General features: G+C 38.5%; 1 protein-coding gene across 3 annotated transcripts in view; it reads right to left on the bottom strand.

The window, feature by feature from the left end:
- The window catches only part of micall1a (MICAL-like 1a), a 118,899-nt gene that overhangs the window by 40,816 nt on the left and 60,285 nt on the right, over nucleotides 1–17,798 (bottom strand). For 2 of the 3 annotated variants that reach the window (XM_055213413.2, XM_055213415.2), the window contains 4 exons: nucleotides 10,477–10,577; nucleotides 10,135–10,256; nucleotides 9,377–9,918; nucleotides 398–461 (listed from right to left, as the gene is read on the bottom strand). In XM_055213413.2, the coding sequence (XP_055069388.2) occupies nucleotides 398–461; nucleotides 9,377–9,918; nucleotides 10,135–10,256; nucleotides 10,477–10,577 (829 nt within the window). The remainder of the gene's footprint in view (nucleotides 1–397; nucleotides 462–9,376; nucleotides 9,919–10,134; nucleotides 10,257–10,476; nucleotides 10,578–17,798) is intronic. The other variant, XM_073870905.1, reaches the window with a different exon arrangement.

The raw sequence follows: 17,798 nt of genomic DNA, 5'->3' as shown, positions 1-17,798 counted from the left end.
ATGAAATAAAATTGAAGGAACTTGCAAAAACCGCAGGCTTTTTAATGAAGTTCAAGTCGCGTAATTACGTCACTTCATAACATTCCCATAGCAACAGGGGACATGGCGGGCGCTTGTGTGAAGTAAATGCAAATTTTTTTTACTTTCTGCTAAGATATAATGTGACTTTTGGCTACGAAAATGCAGGGATTATGAAATCATGCAAGTCCTGCATATTTTGCACACGGAAATCTGCAATTTACGCGGCAAAAGTACGGCGTATTTGGAAAAAATGCGCCCCCCCGCATAAATATGCAGACTTTGGCTGATTATGCATTGAATCATGCAATCGCATAATCATGTTTTCTGGAGGGACTGATAAGATATACAAAAAAGGAGATATCAGCAGTGATATTACCCAGCAGGTGAGTGTGATTTCTCTCTGAGCACAGGAACTAATTCACCATGAGTGTTGGGATCTCCTAAAATCACATTAAATAATAGTTCAGGACATTTTTAGGGGTCAAGACCCAAAGGAGCAAAAACCCCTATTGTATCCATTAGTTTTCTTATTATTAAGAATTTTTATTATTATTATTTTCTTGTTAAACCCAGGAGGGCAGAATACCACTATTGTATTTGGTAGTAGTTTTTTATTAGGAGTTAAGCCCCAAAGGTGCTAGATATCCCTGCAACGCTTTATTGTATTCACACCAAACATGGTGAGTGTCATCACAACCATGACCTGAAGCAATGTGCATTGTTTCTGCACAGCGTCACCTAGTGGTCTCAAGATATATAAACAATGGCTATTTCAGCTTATAACTACTGCAAAGTTAGGTATAAAATCATAAAAGTGTTATTGTTAAGATTCCTTAAGGCATGTCAAACGATGCCAAATGGTTTTCGGGTCAGCCATTTTGGGTGTCGGCCATTTAGAATTTTGTTGTTATTTGCAGTATGTTACGAACGCAATTGCCTATCGCTTCAAAAATGGTATGGTTCATCAGCAACATGTTATGAAAGCACTTGCAAACATTTAGGCCAGCGTCCCCTAGTGGTCAAGAGATAAAGACATTAGAAAAATGCTTATAACATTTGATTAAATTGCCATATGGTCATAAAACTTTCTTTGGCTCATGCAGAGTACGACAGTACCAAATATCTCAGTCAAACCTACTTCCTATCCGCCATTTTGAATTATACTACAAACCTACTACTACATCTACAACTACTAGTCCTAGGTGGTTTGTCCGATTGGCACCAAAATTGGCACAGATCATCTTCAGACCATGAAGGCCAAAAGTTATTAAAATCTCTTTGACAACCTCAACCGTTTTCTAATAACATATGTTCTGAGAGCACTTCAACTTTTCTGCCGGCACCCCATAGTGGTTAACAGATATTTGTCTACATCTCTGCAACGCTTTATCGTATTTACACCATATTTGGTGTGTGATTACAAGCAGGACCTGAGGCAACATCCATTGTTTTGGCGCAGTGGCCTCTAGTGGTAGGGAAAAATGCTGACTTAAACAATACTAAATGGTTTTATGTCAGCCATTTTGGGTGTCGGACAGATTTGTCTAGTTGATATATGGGCACAGTTTAAGGACATCATCTTATCTACGTCATAAGATCTTGGCAACATTGCCACTTATTGTTTAAAAGTTATAAACAATTCAACAGTTTTAAGTGTGCATTAAATGTAGATTTAACACAGATCTTTCTATAATCCTCATCAGACATGTTCACCTTTTTTTTCTCTTTGTACCCATGTTGGGCTTAATCCTGGGTATTGCTGCTGCCCTTCGAGGCTTGACCCCTATTGTATTTGTTAGTTTTCTTATTACGTCATTATATATTCTATGTAAACATCATTTTCCATCATGAATATTTTTCTGCCATTTAGATTTTTTTTGAAAAACCTTCTTTTTGAACTCCTCCTAGAGCTTTAGTCCGATTTGCATGAAAATCTATGTGTAGCATCTAGAGAATGTGTGTCGTTTCGCCAATCCTTTTTCGTATACCGCTTCAACAAATTTTACGTAGAGCGCAAAAAAAAAAACAGATTTGAGGCCGAATCTTCGCCAAACTTATGTGTATTGAGACGACACTTGGGACTTGTGATGGCAGTCAGGAACTGAGGGTTTCCTCACAGCATCACCTAGTGGTCAGACAAATATTTTACATGCTAAAAACTTCGACTGCGGGCAACATATTTTCATGGGACTTGTTTACTTGGATTCCGGAATCAGTCCAACGATACCAAACATGCAAAGTTTCGCCCAGCGCTGCGAAATAACGCTAAAAAATATCTCCGTGAGCGTTTTTCCGATCGCCTTAAAACCACTTTTTTTTCCCCATACACTTTGGACTATATGCTAATGTTGAAATGTCAAAACTGCTATCAGAAAGTGCAGAAAATTGCAGAAAACAAAAGGTTACTTTCATTTGTTTAGACATAAATGTTTATGTTCTCAATGAAATTAGATATTTTTACCACATTTGACACTTTGATATATGGGCAAAGTATGATGCCACAAAAAAAAAAGTTGACGTACCTGCAACACTAGTTGGCCTTATAATTAAATGAACCCTTTGACAGCAAGCAAGACATATGGTCATACAACTGTATCTTCGCAAAGTTAAACTGTATCATCATGAAACTTGTTTCGTATAATCATAGTCTTAGTGGGGTCATAGCGTGAAAATCTGACTTTTTCCATGTTCAAGTGCTATACTTGGGTTCCCACCGCTTCATATAAACCTAGACAACGTGAAAAAAAACAACCCAGTAACTTAGTTTGGGTAAGCCATTATAAGCAAGCATGTGAAAAATTAGGTCATTCAGATTTCGCCTGTTTTGTGAGGTAGGTAGTGTAATGAAGCACCAGAAGGCTGAGGATCCATTTGCACACTTTATTAGCATACAATCATAGTCGTACAGGCAAAGTCAATCTTCTGCCAACACACTTGTAAGGGCAATGCAATCTCGTAGTCAGTAAACAGGCAGATTTTATCAAAGCAGGTAGCAAACAATCACAAGGTAAGTAAACACCCCAAAATATACACGGGACAGAAATAACGACAGCTGCACGGACAGAAATAACGCTCAGTAATGATGCCATGGCAAAACAAGGCTTTGTGATGAGTGTGAATGAATGAGAGGTTTTTAAAAGCAGTCCAATGAGGTTCAGGTGCAAGTGCAATCAGTTAATATTCGGGAGATGTCTCCCTCTGGTGGTGATCGAGGAGCGAACCAGGAGCTTCACTCCTTGTGACAGGTAGCAAGGCCAATTACAATAATACCACCTCCTAATCCGCACTATCCAACCACAGCACTGCCATTAAGTGCAGAGAGAAAGAGAGAGAGAAAATAATTGACAACACAATTGAGTTTCAATTTCAACAAACCACCATCTTTGCGATTAGTGTTTGCAATTCATTCGCTCATTTGCATTTTGAAGTACACAATCAAAAACGGCACATTTTTTCTCAGGCCTATAAAGTGGCAATTGTAACATGCTATAATTAAATATCTGTGGGGTATTTGAGCAAAAACTTCCCATTCACACTCTGGGTACACCAAACACTTATTTTACATCTCATAATATGACCTCTTTAAACCGAAGGTTTCATCACAGCGCCACCTAACGGTCTTGAGACATGAAAAATTGGTATTTTGGTCTAAAACTACAGAAAACTTAGATCTAAATTCATGAGTTATAATGGATAATTATTTTCGTGGCTTGTAGAATAGTCATTGGTGAATGCCAATTCATTCCCTAGTAACTAAACAGAGTTCCCTAGCAACCATTTAGCAAAAATTATTTCTCTGTGTCAGAGCATATATATATATGAAACGGTACATGTATTCGTTTCGAACCGAATCGGTACGGGGGTCACGGTTCGGTGCATGAATTTAAACGGAGAATACACGGTATGAAAATAAAAAACTTGCGTGCAAAATAATTAATGTAATGCGGAACTACTGTTAGATACGCGGGTTCTTTATGGACAGCTAATTTGTTGCCACGCTTTAGCTCTGAAGCTCTGATTGGCGCCGATGCAGCCGAGCTCTGCCTATGTATGCGCTCTATCAGAGCCCGTCTACATTCTGGCACTCTGCAGTTTTTTGTCAGGTCGACGCCGGTCCAGTCAGTTAGTGAGCAGCGATAGCGAGGATGGCAAGTGGTGTTCCACAAGAGTTAGACGCTCCGCCGGCCTCTTTAAGATCGCAAGTTTGGCAAAACTTCAGTTTTCCAGTCAGTTACAATAGTACAGGCGAAAAGTGGTGGAAAAGACGAGGACTGTGCGTCGGCGTTGTTCAGCAGTTGTTAGGTATGTGAGTGGAAATACATCTAATCATGGCTCTCAAGTCTCATGCATTCACCTTGACACACACGCATTTCAGTCAGTTCACACGCTCACATGCCACACTTTGTATTTCTCACGCTGAGAAGTAGGAGATAAATTGTCCTGCTAACAGAGCCGGACAGTAACGGAGTACATTTACTTGAGTACAGTACAATTTTGAGGGATCTGTACTTTACTCTAGTATTATTTTTGGGGAGTACTAATGACTTTACTCAAGTGCATTTGAGAGGCAAACATTGTACTCTTTACTCCACTACATTTCTATCCATAACCGTGAGTATCCGTTACTTCTTCTAAAAAAAAAAAAAAATCTCAGAAACCCTCGATTTGTTGTTTCCCTTTTCTCAAACGTGATTGGATTGTGCAGGCGCCACTGATTGGGACAGCCTATCAGCTATCACCTTCAGCTTTCCGCCAAAGTCCCAATAGTCAGATTTAGATAAGAGAAGAAACCATGGACGAAACAATGGATGAAGACGGAGCAGGTCCATCCCGGGAATGTGACAACCCGTGGCTCCACCTCGCCAGACTATTTTAATTTTCTAAATAAGTTAATGATAGTTTTCGCTTTAAAAGTGCAATTTGTAAGATATTTGCAGTAAATCTCCAAAACCACTAGGCCAGTGTTATATATTTTGTCCAGCTGATTACTATCAATACCTGTAATGTTTTCAACTACTTGTAAATCGTGAGAAAATTTCCATTCAAAACATTGACACGGGGCAGTGCAGTCTCCTATCAATGACGTTAATATCCATGTGACCCTTTGTCACCGCCTTTACTGACGTAAACCACATGACAACAGTGGTCGAGCTTGAAAAAATAAAATGGCGGCCAAGGAAGCGGCTGGAGCACAAATTTAGTGAAAATAAACGTATATTTTCACTTTTTAAGCATTTTAATTACATTTCTAGCGAGAAATTAGTATTGTAGTTTTCAAATATGTGATTAGTTATCACAAAGGCGCTCTCTGTTTATATTTCAAACACGCTGCCTTTGAAGTGCGTCGGAAAGCCTTTCTCTAAGCGGCCTTCAGGCCTCCGAGGCCGAAGTCATTTCCTCATGAGGCAGCGAGGCAACAAGTCCTCACTGCCTTGAGTTTTCGGACGCAGCCAGTGCGGAACAATGCGATAGCGCCTGTCGGGCTACGCACTTGCTTATGAACTTATGGATATCTCTGTACCGTCTGCCGCTGGTTGTGTCAGCTCCTGTAAGCGTACGGGCCAACCAAACGACCCAAGAAGAGTTTGGAACAAAACGAGGGAGGATCAATTTGTTGTTGCATTATCTGGATGGAGAGAGCTTCACGACAACATTTAACTAGACCGAGATTCTGATCCTGCTTGTGTTTTACGCGATGGGTGAGTTGTTTTGATTCGTAACCCTTCAAAAAACGTATGCTATTATATTGATCACAACATTAGTGTGTAGATTGTAATCAGCGCGTCTTCCCGCGGACGATATGCACATCAAAAGGTATTGTACAGCAATATAAATGGTCATTTTAAGACACTTCACAATAAGATTTGTACTGTCAATACATTATGTGAAAAATCATTGTAGATTGTAAGTTGAAAACTTAATTCTGTGCTGTGTTTACCATCGAATTTGGACTAATACTAATATCAATATGACTAAAAATTTCGTTTTGAACATCACATATAAACTTACATAATGAAATAAACGATGTCATCAAACGCAACATTTATAAGACTTGATTACCTTATCCATCAACGTGATTTCTCGTTCTCGTCTGATTGATGGCCATCAGCGGTTAAGTTAAAGACTACAAATCCCATAATTCCACGCTACTTCAGAGCGTCAGTAAACAACATCATTGTTTTTGTTTGATCTGGCGCCATCTTGCGACGCATAATATACAAATTGTATCTTTAAGTGTTTGCTGTGTTTACCAAAACAGAGCTTCATCACCGCTTACAAAAATTCAACCCCTTGAGAGCGGCAGGGATCACTGGTGATCCCGGATTATTGTTGTTCAAAATTCATTACTCTTCAACATCACACTCTTACTTGATCTGGACAAACTCAGCATCACAAGACAGGTTTTAAGCTTCGACATTTGACCATTGTTTGTTATTAAACTGGTTTGCAGTGACAATAATTTCTTAATTTATGCCCGGAGTGCAAAATAATTAATCTGTAAAGCGTTATTTTGAATAGAAATCATTAAACTTTTATTCTCATCTTCTCCGTTTTATTTGTATTTAAATACGTAAACTATACAGAATCCGCCAGGGCTATTAGTACAATGGTGCGCATATTTGGAGAAATAATGATTAATTATCACATGTTAGTAAAATATTTAGTCTTACAGAATAAGATTTCTATTCATTTTCCACTAAATTATGGGATCTGAAGAGCTCAAAGAGCGAACGGAGTGAGATGTGTGTCTCCTCTTCCTGATTCGTGTCAGATTTGACCTCAGAGCTCTATCATTTGCTGTACAGCTGTCAATCATCTCACGTGGTTCAATGTGCACTGTGGCAGTAGTAATGCAAAATTTTAAAATGTACTCTTGTACTCTTAAAACATTTAAAAACAAGTACTTTTTACTTTTACTTGAGAAGACATCTGACTGCAGTACTTTTACTTGTACTTGAGTAAAATTTAGCAAGGGGTAACTGTACTCTTACTCAAGTAATGAAGCTGTGTAACTCTGTCCGCCTCTGCCTGCTAATATACAATTAATGGACGAGGTGCAGTTTACTTGAAGTGATTTACTTACAAGATTACTTAAAGTGGTATACATTTTTGAATACGAGATAGTATGTTAAATGCATTTCAGTTCATATTCATGACATCTCAAAATAACACTGATAAGGACACCTATGTTTTTAAGATTATCTTAAGTACTAAAAAAATGCCTTCTTCCTTTTTGTTTTGCTTTTCCCTCCATTGTACCGAAAGTGAATCGAACCGTGGCGCCTGAACCGAGGTACGAAGCGAACCGGGACTTCTGTGTACCGTTCCACCCCTAATATATATATATATATGATACATTTTGGAAAAAGCTGCATTCTCATTCACTGAAACTTTCCCTCGCTTCTTGAGGAGTAAGTGGGCCACACCCAGATTTAATCTGCTTATATCTGACAAGCGATTTGACTTTTTAAAATTCTTTTGCAATAAGGGTCTCTAGATGATGCATGCCAAGTTTTGAGCAAATCGGACAAGCAGCTTAGAATGAGTTAGGTAAAGTACATTTTTGAAAGTGGTGGAAAAAATAGATAGAAATTAAATCTGAGATATACATTTTGTAGAGCATTACTCAATGATTCAGAGGAAAAGAACGAATTTTGATTCTAGCAAGCACAGTTGTTGAGATATTGACTAAAACATAAATAACTTATTGTAGCACCACCTAGTGTCCATCAGAAATTTGCATATGCGCCCAAGTAATGGGTGAGATTTCTGACAATCCTACCAAGTTGGTATATCTACAACTTACGGTCTTTGACGCCCAGACACATTTAGGGCAGAAAATGAATAATATTAAGAAAATCCTTAATGCTTGGACCTTTAATAAACACTTGCAGCTTTAATCAGATTGCAACAAAATGTAAAATTTACTTAAGCAATATCGCTCGAGTAGGAGTGTGATATAGCTCTATATCATCACGGCTGTGATAAGGCCAGAGGCACGAGGCCGTAGGCCGAGTGCCGGAGGCAATCACAGCCGTGATGATATAGAGCTATATCACACGACTCCGAGAGCGATATTGCTTTTATACAACAGTTCGACGGCACACGTTTGAAAAAACAAAAACTAGAAAACAACAACGGAGTTATTTTAAAAGCCTCTTTGTTTGAGAACTACTTCTTCCGCCACGGATTTAAGGGCGGCCAGAATGACAGGTAAAACTTTCGGCTGCTTTGAAGCTCATAACAACTCAATGGACGGAAAAGCCGTTACTTTATATTACCGTTTCTTGGTCACAAAGTGTAGTTTTAAGATTAGTTCAGTCGAGAATGTATATGTATTATATTTAAATCTGCAGTCGATTAGTAAAGATAGCGCCTGTTTGAACGTTTGCTTAGTGAGATTCGGTACGAATGAGAACCAAAGCATGAGCGGACGTCAGTGTTCACTCGCCCCGCTGACCACCGCCCTCTCTGGGCTACATCTCTGACAGAGATTCCCTGGCTCTCATGTTGGCCTTGTTTGTTTATGATCGTCAAAATGAGATCAAATCAGCAGTATTTGGTGTCATGATCAAACTATTACTTGTTTTTTTATTCATATTTAGTGTCTTTTGTGTTGTTATTGTTTTGGCGCGAGGTAAAAGTTAATAAAACTACACTTGTATAACGTTACTATTGCTTTCTCGTTTATTCTTAACGCGATACGAGCACTCGATTATTATTATTAAACTTTGTTCTTGTCAGGTCTATATAAAACGTTTTTTTTATAAGTGTCAGAGAGATGTTTTTGCATGCTGCTTATAAATATACCAGTGGCGATATCTCATAACATGTTTTAATAGTCACATCACGATAAATTAAATGATCAATGTCCACATTTAAAAGCTGCGGTGCTTACCTGCAGTTCCACTGTGTTTTCGCGTTCTGATAAGAAATATAGCTCCAGAAAAAAAAACGAGTGTTTATATTCCTCTTTCCAAGTGTTAATCGTCCACACGATGTGACAAGACATTTCTCCCATTAACTTTAACGTAACATCCAAGAGCGCTGATCTTTGACGGAATAATAACTTTCGATTTGGGATTCACAGACTGATTCATGAGCTAACGTTAGTAAACCAATGAGACACACGGAGAGTGATTCAAAACAGCGCGTCTGTGTTTTTCCATTCAGAGATGAGCCTGCTTAGGACCTCCATTCACTAGGTGGCGGAATAATATGAAAGGTGAAGCGGTTACAGTGCCGTTATCAGCACAATATCGCATAGCTCTTAGCCAATCAGATTCGAGAACCAGAAAGAACTGTTGTATAAATTAATTTAATGTTAGACAAATAGACCAGCATTACTGCTCACCATTGAATGTAGAGCTCTCAGAGTTTTTGGACGGGCGTGGCCTAGGAAGAGGACGAGGAGCAGGGGAGGATTCAAACACTTGTCTGGGCTTTGGTATCGGCTGACCCTGTGCTGCAGTACTTTTTACTGGTTTTGTAGGAAGGATATCACTAGTTACATCAGCAGCTGTCCTGTGGTTATCTTCTGGCACTGTCTCCTCTTTTTCCACAAAAGGATTTGGTAAACTGTTGAAGCGAGATGGTATGAGCTCTGTCTCCTCTTTTGAGCTGCAATCTGGCAGAGTTTCTGTTAATATTTCTTCTCTTTCACTTTCCTCATCCCCTCTCTTTGAAGCATTAACATCAGTGTGTGATGCTATAGACTGTATACTCCTACTGGGTGGGTCTTTGGGGTTTGAGATTACAGGTGCCAGTTGATTTCTCAGATCTGGATGACAATATTGACTGGTGGACTTGGTAAAGTGGTGTGTGCAAACTAACAATCCATCACTCTCTGTGACCTTGTAAGAGCCAGGCAGTAAAGTGTTGTTACACTGTGCACATCTGAAATTAGAGCAGATACTCTAAAACAGTGCAGTGTAAAATAGATGCATTTTGCTTTGTAGACTATTAGTGTTTAGTATAATCATATTCTATCAAATTATATATTGTTCTATGTTGTTGCAAAAATGTAATTCTGCATTAAAAATGCATTTTCCTGAGAGCAAGCTAGGACACTTTACATCACTAGAAAGATAAAACAACATTTATATGGGTCACCTGAAGCAGTTCCGATGATACAGTCTGCTGTCTGTGAGGACCCTCTCAACCAGGTGAACATGCTTTCCACAGACTAAGCAGCTGCTGCTTATAGTGCAACTTTTTGATTGGCAACTAGCACCCTGTTATGTTGCAGAACCAGAGCAAAGACAGAAGGTAGAACAATAGGCAGAGAAAGTACAGGCATTAAGATCTAGATGGAAGAATTCTGTACATCTGCTAAATAATAAAAAATTAATATGATGGGAAAAATGAATTGGGTCTGACCACTAGTTAAAGGAAACAACTGCTAACAAAAACTAACATTTGTTTTTAACTAACAAAGTGTGTTGTTATCCTTACTTCGGTCACAGTGGCCTGTTTCTCTAGAGGAGATAATGGTCTCTTTTTGACTGGTTCAATGGAGGGTGGATATCCAGTTCTCTTCATGCATGTGGAGTTTTCTGAAAAGAGATTATTTGGAGAGGTCATTTAGAATTAGTGTGTTTAAATTTTAAAATTTTCATTGCGACATTGTTTCGGCTGTTTGTTTTACAGAGGATTTTACGGGGATCTTACTAGGTCCTCTTTCTGGGAACAATCCCAGATAATTTACGGTATGTGTTTGCGTTTACACAGAGGCTTGTCTGGCAATTTTACGGGTATTTTCTGGGATCAAAGAGCTGTGTGAATGAGGTTTTTCTGTTGTGTTTCCCATGCCGATTTTATTAAGCTAATTTTAGAGCATGAACTGCTAAAATCCAAAACCTCCTCCCAGAACTCCTGTAACTCTCTATTTTGCCACATGTTTACCAGTTTCATTATTACATTTTATGCAATTGTCTGGCATATTAGAGTTAATCCTATGCAATTTAACTGGGGTGATATATGTCCTGAACATCCATTTATATTGTAGTATTCTACATCTAGTATTGATGGATTGAATTTGAGCTAAAAGGCAAGATTGTTCCCATTCCTCCACAGTGATCTCCACCTGGAGATCTCTTTTCCATGCTGAGAGGTATGCCTGAAGGATGCTCCCCTTTGATCCAGACCAGGGCCTGAAGTTAACTTTTTTGACCACCAGCCACTGTGGCAGGTGGATTTAGAAATCCACCTGTCACAGTGACTTTTTACCATCCAGTTTTTTTGCCTGAATAGTGAATGATAACACTGTCTTTATTGTATGAATTAAATATAATTATTTTTAGAGCTACAGAAGTGAATTTCTCTTTGTTCTAGGTTGTTCGATTAACATTAACTCAGTCCCCGCCATTGACGAGTTATCTCGTCATTTATGAGTTCATATTTAACTAATAAATATGCCTTTTTGGACGAATTTCAAAGTGAAAGTGTAATACCGCTTTTATCCACCAGATGGCGCCAAATCGAATTTATCAGAAACGGAAGTTAAAAAGAGTTTATGTTTTATTTTAACTGCCTTTATGTTTGATAGTCATTCTGAGTCTGATCTCTAACATAAATTCCTTTACAAAAACGCAATTTTTTAAGCTTTTTCCTCAAAATGTTGTATTTTTGAAGAGAAATATCCACATTTCAGTGGTTAAATTAAGTAGAAAAAGTAAATATATAATGAAACGTTTTTTTCCCCATTTTGTTTGTTTGTTTGTTTGTTTATTGTTTGTTTGAAAGCAGAGGGTGTGTTCTTTAATTTGATATAATTTGTATGTTTATATATTTATAGAAAATGATTTTTCCTGCAAGGAATTTTGTGAAAATTTTGTTAAAATCACAAAAATGCAGGTGGGCAACTTTTCTCAAAAAGGCTGGCGGTGAATGAGTTAATGACACAGACTTAAGTAGGTTAATTGAGGTTACTGTCTCTTTCAGACAAGCACAGACTGGTTTTTGACTCTCTATACATACACTTAAGACATAAAGAAATGTTTTATTAGAAAAAGAATACTGTTGAGATAATTTTGTTTATATGTGCCCTGTCAAGAGCAGAAAGATTTTATTGCTTTTGGGGACGCGTCTCTCCGATGTGCCCTATTGAGTGCCCTTAAACCAGCGCGTGTACACAGAGACAGAGGGGGCACAAACTGCGCACATAAACGCCCCACATACAGTTGTGTTCAAAATTATTCAACCCCAACTGAAATTGATTGTTTTGGCCGGTTTGACATTGATTTTGATCATTCAGTCATCCTGCTTACAATTACATCAAAGAGGCATGTGTAGGTCAGACAAATATAACATAACATTTATAATGAAATAACCACAAATGTCTTTTCTGTGCTCACATCATTTTCAGTTTTATTCAACCCCCAAATGACATTCAATCTTAGTACTTAGTACAACATCCTTTTACAGTTAAAACAGCTTTTAAACGTGAAGCATAGCTCGACACAAGTGTCTTGCAGCGATCTACGGGTATCTTCGCCCATTCATCATGGGCAAAAGCCTCCAGTTCAGTCACATTCTTAGGCTTGCGCACTGCAACTGCTTTCTTTAATTCCCACCAGAGGTTCTCAATCGGATTTAAGTCTGGTGACTGCGATGGCCACTTCAAAATGTTCCAGCCTTTTTTCTGCAACCATGCTCTAGTGGATTTGGAGGTATGCTTGGGATCATTGTCCTGTTGAAAGGTCCAACGTGTCCCAAGCCTCAGGTTTGTGACGGACTGCAACACATTGTCATCCAATATCTCCTGGTACTGAAGAGAATTCATGGTACCTTGCACACGCTGAAGTTTCCCTGTACCTGCAGAAGCAAAACAGCCCCAAAGCATGATTGACCCCCCACCATGCTTCACAGTAGGCAAGGTGTTCTTTTCTTCATAGGCCTTGTTTTTCCTCCTCCAAACATAGCGTTGATCCATGGGCCCAAACAGTTCTAATTTTCCACAGAACACTATCCCAAAACTTCTGTGGTTTGTCCACATGACTTTTGGCATACTGCAGTCGACTCTTCTTATTCTTTGGAGACAGCAAGGGGGTGCGCCTGGGAGTTCTGGCATGGAGGCCTTCAGTACGCAGGGTGCGCCGTATTGTCTGAGCAGAAACTTCAGTACCCACATCTGACAAATCTTTTCTCAGTTCCTCAGCAGTCACACAGGGACTTTTTTCCACTCTACGCTTCAGATAGCGCACAGCAGTCGCAGTTAGCATCTTTTTTCTGCCACGACCAGGAAGCGTTTCAACAGTGCCCTTTGCCTTGAATTTGCGAATGATGCTTCTTATGGTGTCTCTTGGTATGTTTAACATCTTTGCAATCTTCTTATAGCCATTGCCCTTCCTGTGAAGATTAATCACCTCTTCTCTTGTCTTCCTGGACCATTCTTTTGACTTCACCATGTTTGTAACCACACCAGTAAATGTTTAGAAGGAGTTGAGTATCACAGTCATTTTAAAGCTGCCTAATTGGTGCTTATTAGGCGTTATTGCTGTTCCCTGACATCCATAGGTGTTTTCAATACCTGATTGAAAACACTTCAATGAACCTCTGTTCTTCAGAGTGGTAGTTCTTTAAGGGGTTGAATAATTGTGTCAATGAAGAATTCACAAAAGAAACATTTACTACTATATTACAAAACCAATTGATGTCATTTTAGTTGCATATGGTTCTTTAAGAAGTCATTGTAGGATTTCATTCTGAATACAATTACAAATGTACACTAAATTCCCTAAAACCCTTAACAGCATTGGGGGTTGAATAATTTTGAACACAACTGTACATGGTTTTTCATTACTCTATTCGCAAAATGTTTGTTAATGTAATACAGTATAAGGCATAGTAGCGCAACTCTCTTTAAAGTTTACACATCAAGAGTTCTGATCCATCACAGCAGCACTACACATCTGTGCAACTGTGATTATACTGTAGCCTATGTCAGCATTGCGTTCTCGTCCCACCTCACCAACAGTTTAATCCTTACTCGCACATCCAAACGTAGTGAGAGAAGTGCCTCATCTTCTTTCCAATCGCATGAACGTTGTAAAACAGCAGTCGCATCCTCTCAAATGAATCACTCAATTTGCATCAGTGATATGCGCAGGTTGATAAGAAATAAGCGGGTGCCGGTTACGAGTCATCCAAAAATATTTTAATGATATTCGGGCCGCGGTCAGTCGGTTGAGTTTAAAAACTATTTTGAACAATTGCGGCCGGGTTTGTTGAAAATGTCGGTCGGGAGTGGGTTGTTTATACATTGACCCGAGCATCACTGATTCGCATTGGCTACCTGCCAATTGCAAAATCCACCCGCATTTGGCGCGTGGTCGGGGGTAAAATTTCAGGCCCTGATCCAGACAGTAATGTCTTGTAAAGCACAGAGATCTTTCCTCTATCATTCATATGATTCAGAGTAATTTGTTCTAAAATAGAGAACTGAGGTTCTAAATGTTTTTATTTTGGAGTATATTTACTCACCATACAGTATTGTGTAATATAAATACACTAATTTGGAGATATTTACAGAAATGAGTTTGGGGAAGTGTATATTTGTCAACCAACTGTTGGAAGGTCATGAGTGTACCTCCTTAATATAAGTTTTTTAACATACATATTCCTTTTAACTGCCAATTTTAAACCCCATATCATTTCTCCCAGGTTTAACCCTGTAAAGCCCTCAGTTGTAATAATACAATCAGTTTAAGGTCTAATAAAATATTCCTGTAAATATTTTTTTTCTCTTTAAAACCACATTTACACAACTTAAAAGTCCTATTGTTTATACCTGAAATGCTTTTAAATAGTAGACTTCATAAATAGGTTTGTTTTCCTGGCTGTAAACTTACAAAACCTGCAAACCTGCCTTGAAGAATATGCCCATTTTTTCTGGACTAAATAAATCAACAACCACGCAAGTAAAAATATTTTTTCTGTGATTAGTTATGTGTCTAGATCATGCAAATTTTAAGATACAGTTGAATGATTTGATTATATAAGATTTTAAGCTTGTTATGTCAATTTTGTAATTTTACAACGTTGGGCCTGAAGGGTAGCAAAATTTTCCTGTGCACCTCGCACATTACATGAAATAACTGTCCTTCTAAACTGTTAAAAATTCACTTTTTGAATCATTTCTTTGGTAGCAACAAACATATTATTGATTTTAAATATGTTTGATACTATATTGAGTTTTAATAAGTTTTTAGATGATTAAATAAGTATTTAGGAAATTAATTAGTTGATAATTTGATTGTTTTTATGTAGCAATATTTCAAACTATCTGTATCTTATTATTTATAAAATATACCTAGCTGTTCCTTTTTTCTTGATTGGGCTTTGTTTGCAAATATATCTATTTGATGCATAAGGGCCAGATGATATTGTTCTGGAATGCGGGGTGGGATGTATAGGTGATATTAGTATTATAAATAGAGGACAATAAGCTCACCAGACAGTAGTGTGTAAATTTTGCGGAATGGGCGATGTCAATCCCATGAATCCTCTAGGAGGAGTATTTGAAAGTTAACCGCATGCGACTGTCAAAATATCCACCTTTATTGACTGGCACCACTCCCTGGCACCTGTTGGTGGCACTATGATTAAGACCCACAATAGGCACTTTGATGCAATCAGAATCTTTGGCCGAACATACCCTCCGCGTGTCATCACAATAAGACAATTTTTACCTTAGATATTAGACACTTCCTGTTTCTCTGATTTCGGCATAATTTTGTCACCTCGCCATGGCAGCACCATTCGAGATATCAAAAAATCCCTTTGCTATTTAGCAAGTCCAATGTCTCAGCATCATGTTCAACACGTTTGATGTCAATCGCTTGAATTCCCTAGGAGTATTTAAAAGTTTACCGCATGCACTTTTGAAACCATCCAAAATGGCCGACTTCCTGTTGGGCGGAGTTAAAATGTTTGAGGGCGAAAGTTGTTCGGGTCGATGAGATCTATATGTTCCAACTCTCGTACATGTGCGTACATGTTTGCCCGATCTGTGCACCAATGTTTGTTTTTGCATTACAGGGGGCACTACAGAGCCCCCTGCCAAGCCCGTGTTCCAGCCTTTGCCTGGTCCTAATGGCCGACGACTCACAGAGACCATTATAGTTTCCATTACAATCAATAAAATTCCCATTAAAACCATTAAACCCAATAGAATTTCTGTTATGTTTCTATTGTTTTTTAGCAGGGTAGTTAAAGGGATAGTTCGGCCAAAAATGATCCCATGATTTATCATGGGTTTAATATCATTTTTGGACGAACTATCCCTTTAAAGCACGTTTTCGGTACTGTAGACGTAGTAGTATATTGTTACGCTAATTCGCAAAGGAACGCAAACTTCAGAAGAAACACAATGTTCCATCAAAGTAGAATATATGAATCCATGTAAATACAATCATATCGCATACATACCTTATCAAAATAAACATTGAAAACATTTTCAGACCCTTTGCCTCCCACAGCTGTTTGCATCTCATGGTAAAGCAGTAAAGTTACCAATGTTAATTTAGGTTTTTGCTATTTGCTAATCCATACGTTGTTGTCGTTGTTGTTTCAAACAAAAAAAAATTCGTTTTGTGGCTCCTGTGCAGATTGTTAATTTAGCAGGAAAGTTCCCAGGCCATTTACAGATGGGAGGTGAGTGCACGTTAACACGCCGATGACGTATAGTGTCTGCATAAATAGGTTGCGCAGTAGCATATACAAAACACTGTCACAGATGAGAATCAAAAATTTCATGAGTCCAATTATTGCATTTAGCCCGAATTCAATGGCTTAATTCATTGTATTGAGCGCTCAGCACTCAAAACTACCACTCATATTTAAAATTAAAAAGTAACGCAGCAACACTGATGAGAAGAGCAACATCAGTTCGGCTTCAAATGTATGGTGATTTTGTCAGACGATGTCCCATTTTTAGCAGCAGTTAAAGGGGACATTCCATGAAAATCAAACTTTTTCCATGTTTAAGTGCTATAATCGGGTCCCCCGTGCTTCTACCAACCCAGAAAACATGAAAAGTAGCAACCCTGTAACTTTGTTTTGGTAAGGCTCTCTCTGCAAGCATGTGAATATATAGGTCATGCACAGAGGTGGAAAGTAACGAATTACATTTACTCATGTTACTGTAATTGAGTAGTTTGTTTGTGTACTTTTAATTTTTTGAGTAGTTTTTAAAATCTGTACTTTTACTTTTACTGAGGTATGTTTTTTTTTAAGTATTGTACTTAGCTACATTTTAAATCATATCCGTTACTGAGTAAAAAATATTTTAAAAAAGCTAGGTGAAAAGACGCGCAACGGATGATTGATGGGTGGTGGAACACGCAAAAAGAACCATGGAAACGGACGAGACAGGCGCGCGCTAATGCAGACCCGCCTCAGTTCAAATCTTATGAAGGAAACCCCTGGCCATATTTAAGCGACCACTTTCCACTGACGCGGAGCGAGTGTTTCATTCCTATGAAAGGTAGGATTCATGCTCTTCAGTATGAAATTGCAGACCAGGTTTTTACCGCTCATTTGCACGACGCGTTTTTAATACCATGCGCAATATCTTCCGAGGTCTAGCAGCTTCGTGTCAAGTCAAACACAACTTCAGAATGTCCTCGAGAATGCGGACATGAGAGAGAGAGAGAGAGAGAGAGAGAGAGAGAGAGAGAGAGAGTGTGAAAGAAGAATAACGGTCTGACATCAGGTACCCAGGTCAGGGAAGACAATAAACGTGTCAAAAGTATAAAGCCATGGCACTCATCTCA

Source organism: Misgurnus anguillicaudatus, chromosome 8 (assembly GCF_027580225.2).
Source record: "Misgurnus anguillicaudatus chromosome 8, ASM2758022v2, whole genome shotgun sequence".
In the NCBI taxonomy this organism is placed as follows: domain Eukaryota; kingdom Metazoa; phylum Chordata; class Actinopteri; order Cypriniformes; family Cobitidae; genus Misgurnus; species Misgurnus anguillicaudatus.
This window is presented reverse-complemented; position numbering and strand designations above follow the sequence as displayed.